Source organism: Cornus florida, unplaced genomic scaffold, assembly GCF_030987335.1.
Source record: "Cornus florida cultivar Cherokee Brave unplaced genomic scaffold, ASM3098733v1 CherokeeBrave_3.0.0_Hap2_Chr07, whole genome shotgun sequence".
Taxonomy (NCBI): domain Eukaryota; kingdom Viridiplantae; phylum Streptophyta; class Magnoliopsida; order Cornales; family Cornaceae; genus Cornus; species Cornus florida.
The window spans coordinates 15,080,816-15,088,072 of record NW_026775577.1 but is presented as its reverse complement, the minus strand read 5'-3'; the positions used below and the strand labels follow the sequence as shown (position 1 = coordinate 15,088,072).

Here is a 7,257-nt window from a genome sequence, read left to right as displayed (position 1 = left end):
AAGGGAAAGAGAAATAGAGAGCTACCAAGCGCAACCAATTAAAGATCAAATGTTTTAAGTCTCTAAATTTATCTCCCATCCTCTTTGATATCATTTTGGAGCTCTTTAAATTTTCTTCTGTGAAATTTTCCCATGTTCATCGTCAAGGGAATCAAGTTGCTCATGGGCTTGCATCGTTGTCCCACAAATGTTTTGGGCAGGACTTGTTTTAGATTGTTTGCCTGATGCAGTGCTCCACGAAGTTTATGTGGATTGTAATCCTTCTCAATTGTTTGCCTGATGCAGTGCTCCACGAAGTTTATGTGGATTGTAATCCTTCTTAATGTGCCTTTGTTTGCCGGGAAAAAAAAAAAAAAAAAGGAAAGAATTTTAAGGCTTGTTAAGAACAATATTACGCGTGTATGAATCTGCAACTTGCTAACAACTTTGAAATCTTATTTACCAAAGAAGAAGTAAATTTTGAAATCCTCCAGTATGCAGCATCAATTTCACCATTCCGCAATGAGGGAATCAGCCTTTCAAGAGAGGATTGATGACAGCTCCAGTGAATAACACAACCCCAAATGATTCTTCCCTAATCATGAAGATGAAAGGATGATCGGCCACAAAGGTTGGCTTTGGAGGCGTATAACCAGAACGGCACTTCAATTTACCCATATATGTAGCAGCTGCAGCCTCTGTACCTTCCTCGTTGACTTCTATGTAACATTTTTGAAAAATCTCCGAGAAAACAAGTCCCTTGGTGTTGGAGATTTCTGTGAGCTCCTCATGATATTCGAAAGGCCTTGTCAATCCCAATTCTTTGATGGTTTTTTTAGCATCCATTTTGTGTGAGAACTTAAATTTTGGAATCCAGAAAGCATCAAGTTCAACCTTTCGTAGCTCGGAAAGATGATGCAAGAACCAATTATTAGACTCAAACTGTTGTATCAAACTCTGCAGCCCATCTCTCTCGTTGGGAAGAAATATTGACATTGAGAACTGCCTTCCATCTTCGCCCTTTTGATACGGGATCTTGACAAGTTTGAAACCATCAAAGGATCCGAAAAATTGGTAATTCATAGAGGTCATAAAAGGGGCTGAAACTTTTTCTCCATTGAGTAGGTGAAAATCTCTGTCTCTTGTCTGTGATGCATTAAACTTTTTCTCCCAATTTCCTTTGAAGTAGAGCGCATTTGCTAGCACAATTATTGTATCTTCAGCAAGATTGCTTACAAGATCCTTAATGAGCCCTTTGGTTTTGTTTTCCGCCCATGTATTCACTTCATCCTTAACTTCATCAGCCTTGCCATTCCAAAAAAAAAATTAATAGTTGGAAATAAATATCACTAGAACCAGGTAACAATTATCAATCATACATAATTTCTTGTCACTAAAAATGTCAAATTCGAAATTTATATTATTTTGCAATTTTTTTATTTTATTAAAATCATTTGATATACGGTGAATATGAAAACAAAAAGAACTAGTGTTTGTTAATTGGAAATCATCACCCTCAGTCCCAGAAAACTAAAACCAACCATTAGGATGAGGAATCAGTAAATCAGACTCAAAGCTATATAAGTGGTTATTTATTTATTTTTATGTATACAAATTTTATAAAATATACTGAATTGATTTTCCAATTTTTGTCCCCCGTCTCTTAGGGACAACTTGCTATCAACTAATACACCATTATGAACCGGCAATTTCTCTCTCTAAAAGCTGAAAAAAAAAAAAAAGAAAAAAGAAAAATCCAATTTGGTTTACGAAACCAATTAATCTAACTAATTACTCACATATATAATATAGAGAGGGAGAAGGCTTACTTTGTTTTGAAAATCAACAGTTTTGGCTTGAGCATTGTAAAGACGTTGAACAAGATGTTGATAAGAAGAATTGAGAGGAAAAGATTGATCCACCCAAACCCCACTAACAAAAGATAGAATAAGACCTCCACTTGTACTACTAATCTCTGAAGAAGATCCTACCAGACGAATTAATGCCGAAGTCTTGGAGTTGAGATCCTCCACGCTTTCTGATCCAAGATAGTGAAGAAATTGGTCTAGGGTACGGCCAGTCGATCCCGCAGCAGCCATGTTGAGAATAGCGTTGAATGAGAATGGAGAGCAGGCACTGTTATTGCCATTAGTTTTGGCTTCCTTCTGCAGGAATCGGTTTGCTACCCTTAAGCAGAACTCCATCTTCTCTTCTCTTTTACTGAAGACTACTTCTAGGGTTTTAACTGCTGGTTGGAGGTCTGTCAATGTATATATATGAAAAAATTCATATAGGGTGTGTATGGTAGAGTTGATTTGGAAGGATAGGGAGAGAAAAGAAAAGAAAAAAAAGGATGAGAGTGTGTTTAAGTGGGTTAAGTGGGGAGAAAAGAGAAGATAGGGAGAGATAGTTGTCCCTCCCTATCCCTCGTTTGCTTTCTCTCTTAATTTGAAAAAATAGGGAGAGAAATGATAGTGGAGTAAGTGATGAAAAGTTAATACTAAAAATATTTTCTACAAATCAACATACAAAAAAAATTATTCCATTTATGTCCCAATTATTTAAAGAAATATTCTTCTTACAAAAGAAAAATAAACCTGATTTTCCAAAAAGAAATATTTAAGAAATATATTTAAGAAATATTCTTACAGAACAATTAGCTTCGTCAAGTAGCTTGGTATTGAACAGAGGGAGCGAGCTGCAGGTGGAAGCAAATTTGTTTTCACTCATTATTTTTATTTTTTTCTTTTTTATTTTTATTTTTTTTACTTTTGTTTTTATCCATTGCATTGAACTAACACAAGGAAACATTCCAAAATATCCTGCGGAGTGGTTATGAGAGTGTAAGACAGTAATTTAGTCACTATCCTTTCTTTTCTTTGCTCCCCTCTATCCAATCCAAATAAGAGTAACTATTATTTCATTTCTTTTCTTCCCTATCTATCCAAATATAAATAGAAATTATTATTATCCTTTTTTTCTTTCCTTTCTTAACTTATACTATCATTTCTTTTCTTTTCTCTCCTATCTATCCAAACACACCCTTAATTTCCTCCCTAACATTTTTATTTTCTAAAATTATCTCTTAAATTTTATATTTTTTCACTTTTTTATTCTTTAAATTCGTTTAATTTCCTTTAAAAAAAAATAATTTTTCTCTTTATCTCTTAATTTATAGAATCTATATTTATTATCTAAATCGTTCTATTTGTTAATGGAAACTTGAATTATGGTATGATCTGATCTGATAAGCATCATATTTATGTAATTACAAATTTTATATCCAATATATATATACACACGTCAAATACTATGCGGTCTTCAGCGATGATAAATTGGATATGGCCTCACTGGAAGCCCATCGATGACTACTAGAAATGCGACCCAAACTGGGCCAACAACCAATAACGCCTTGCTGACTGTCAATAGGGTTCAGAAAGGGTTCGGAAAGGGCCAATAGGGTTCAGAAAGGTCGCGCTCGGCAGCAAGGGTGGCAGGATCTACATCGTCACCGACTCCTCCCACCGCAATGCGGCGAACCCAACTCCAGGGACCCTCCGGCACGGCGTGATCCGAACGAAGCCCCCCTGGATCGTCTTCTCCATCAACATGATCATCAATATATATATATATATATATATATATATATATATAACCGAACATTGAATAAGAATAATTAACGAATCATCAGACGACAAGACGACAAAACGACAGAAAGCGAATTGATTCATGTGATTATGTTAATATTGTATATTTACTTCATCTGTGGGTTCTAGGGTTTGAATTTTGAATAATTATTTATCCGTCTTTATCTTCCTAATTGAATGAATGTTTGTTTATCATATAAATATTCGATGTTTGTTACACTCTCAAATTTAAATTTATTTGATGCATAAAAAAAAATATACATAAATGTGTCTTTCCCTCAAACTTTAATTATTTGCATACACAAACAGATACATGATTGAGGATATGTATATATACACATATCTGTGTTTTAGTTTTTGAATAATTGTCAAAAGAGCGTTTTTAAGACTATTTGATTTAGCATAACAAAGCAGTGTAATCAGAGATGATCTGAATAATTTAGAAAGAGAAAGTGATTGATATGGTTCATTATTCATAGTTCATATGGATCAATCATTAATCCCTACCTCTATCTGATTAATTAACAAATTCAGAATTTATGGCAACTTAAGTTAGTTAGAGTAAAATTGGTATTTCACAATTAGGTTTATTTTTTATTTTTTTTATTTTTTTATATAATTTAATAAGTAAGATTATATCAATTATTTCAAGTCAACAAAAGCTGGAAAGCTGATCCTCTCAAGAGGATATTTACAACCTTTTGTAGTTTAGAAAAGAATTTATAACAAAGTGAATAGTTCAGAGAAAATGACAGATTAAATATTTGTGGAAAACAGGACAAGTTCAGAGGATACGTATTTAAAACGTTTTCAAAATATTTGTCATTAAGTGAAGAATGGTTTGATATTTTATCTTCAAGAATGGTTGGCCGGCTTCACAGTATAGGGGACCATGCATATCATCAAGTGTAAAAGACAAAAATAAATAAATAAATAAATAAATAAAAGAGCATCAATACCTAGCTGCCAACTCTACCTCTCTGGCCCACATTATATTTTGATTGATTCGATAGCATTAATACCTAGCTGCCAACTCTACCTCTCTTTCAGGTTGAAAATATGGATGATATCTATATTTTGCTCCAATAAGAATGAACGATGTGAAAGTTGAGAGAATATGCCTTTAAATCGTTTTCAAAGTATTTATAATGCATGGTTGGCTAGCTTGACAATACCGGACCATGCATACCATGTGTAAAAGACAAAAATAAAATAAAATAAAAGAGCATTAATAACTAAGACAGAGTAAACTGGGAAGAGTACAAAAGATAGATGTGAAAGACACAACGCTACAACCATTTCACTACTTTTTATAGTGATTAGTTTTTGGAGTAACCATCATTACCTAGCTGCCGACTCTTCCTCTCCGGCCTTCATTCTTTCCCATTTTTAAAAAACGTGAGTGGGCCCAATATTTCTGTATTTGTTAGGGTTTAGCTTAAAAAAACGATGGAGGAGGAAGAAAAAAGAGAAAATAAAAAGTTACTTTTTATTATATGAAAAGGTAGTAAAAAAGAAAAGAGGATATTTGAAAAGGTTTGAGGTCCAGTACGAAATTTTTATATTGATTAGTTTTTAATAACATTAATAGGAAATAATTATAATTTAATTTATATATACAACTTTAACATTTTGAAATCCTTTCAAATTGGAGGCCTTAGGCGAGATAGTCTTGGTCTCTATACTCAGGGCAGAGCTTGCTCAAGAAGGGAAAGAGAAATAGAGAGCAAAGGGAAAGAGAAATAGAGGACAATCAAGTGCAATCAATTAAAGGTCAAGTGTTTCAAGCCTCTAAATTTATCTCCCATCCTCTTTGATATCATTTTGGAGCTCTCTAAATATTCTCCAGTGAAATTTTTCCATGTTCATTGTCAAGGAAATTGAGTTGCTCATGGGCTTGCATCGTTGTCCCATAAAAGTTTTGGGCAGGACTTGTTTTAGATTGTTTGCCTGCTGCAGCGCTCCAGACAGCTTATGTGGATTGTAATCCTTCTTAATGTACCTATGTTTGCCGGAAAAAAAAAAAAAAAAAAAAAGAATGGTTTTTAGCCTTGTTAAGAACAATATTGAGTGTAAGTGTAAGTGCGTTTGCTTGAACTAATGAGAGATTATATGTTACGTAATCAGATGACTATACATATATATATAACAGAGTAGAGTGAACTAGTTGTAAAAAATGTGAATTTTTTTTATTTTTTTTGGAATTTTAAGCAAATATTATAATTGTGAAAAATTTGGTTTTAAAAAATGCATCAAACATTGATGATATTGTACATTCTTTAACCAGATTGTCAAATTATAACCTAATTTGCAAAAATTACAAGTTACAAATACATCTCTTATTTAACACCACCCATCAAAGTATACAAAATAAACTACAAACATAGAAAACAAAAACCAAAAATAGGAAATCTTCAAATTCCCAATCAAAAAAAAAACAAAAAAAAACAAAAAAAACCAACAACAACAACCTGCACCCATTTGGTTGTAGTTATTCACAAAATTAAAGCAACTACACCAAAGAGTTGTCAGTATTGTAAAGCAACATAACTAGTGCGAGATAATACTCATGCTGCATCTGATTGCACACTACTATGAATGGTTGGAAGGACCTGTCTTCAAGTTCCTAAGAACCCTTTAATAAAAAAAAATAATAATAATAATAAATAAAAAAGTTCCTAAGAACCTACCTATAAATGTACTACACATATTAATTTAGTGGACCTAGTTGTGAGATATAATATTATATATTGACTAATTTTGGTGTCAAAACAAGTTTGATCAAGATGTAATTGTCCATTTAATTTTTAAGACTCAAGAAAAATAAATGTGTGAATGTTACTTGAAATTAAGAGTATATGTGTTTAAAATATTGTTTATATATTTATCTTCAATTAGTGGATTATATTATTTTAGAGATGCAATTGATTGTGCAGTACTATGAATTGTTGGAAGGACCTGTCTTCCATATTAATTATGTATTTATGTTCATGGTCCAAGTTTCAAAACAGTGACAAAACCAAGGTCGCAGATGCGTGGTCGAGTTTTATTTTCTCACATTGTCAAGTTTCTTGCACATTAATGTCAACCACATGAGAATTTTTTTTTTTTTTTTGTCGCATGTGCGTGGTCGAGTTTTATTTTCTCACATTGTCAAGTTTCTTGCACATTTCTGTCAACCACATGAGAAAGTTTTTTTTTTTTTTTTTGTTTTTTTGGGTAAGTAAGAATTTAATTGAAAAGGAAAAAATTGTACAGAATAACTGTACAGTATTACAAGGGGCATTCCAGGCATGGTCTTCACAGAAAAAGCAACCGGTTCCATAATAACTACCAACCGGTTGGAGTGCTGAAAAATCCTAATAGTAGAATACCAACTTGTAACCGTATTTTAAGTGATTCTCACACACTTACCGTGTCTAATAGTTGTTCATTGTCAAACCAAAAATGTGGCAAGTCACTTTACTTGAAACTTCCACTTCCTAGACCGAGGCTTGATGATGAACAATAATTACAACTCGATCCCGTCTCGTTTTGATCACCAAAATTAGCTCCGCATATTATAGTTCAAATTAATCTATATTTTGGATTTGTTGGGAAGATAAGTGAACTAGATGATACAACAGTGACA

General features: G+C 32.8%; 1 protein-coding gene across 1 annotated transcript; it reads right to left on the bottom strand.

Moving 5' to 3' along the window:
• Positions 1–307: 307 nt before the first annotated feature.
• Positions 308–2,414, bottom strand: LOC132266521 (serpin-ZX-like). Its single transcript, XM_059767411.1, has 2 exons — positions 1,809–2,414; positions 308–1,284 (listed from the first exon to the last, which is right to left on the bottom strand). The coding sequence occupies exons 1-2, from the start codon at positions 2,181–2,183 to the stop codon at positions 511–513; spliced, it is 1,149 nt and encodes a 382-aa protein (XP_059623394.1). The 5' UTR covers positions 2,184–2,414; the 3' UTR covers positions 308–510.
• Between the last annotated feature and the right edge of the window lie 4,843 nt (positions 2,415–7,257).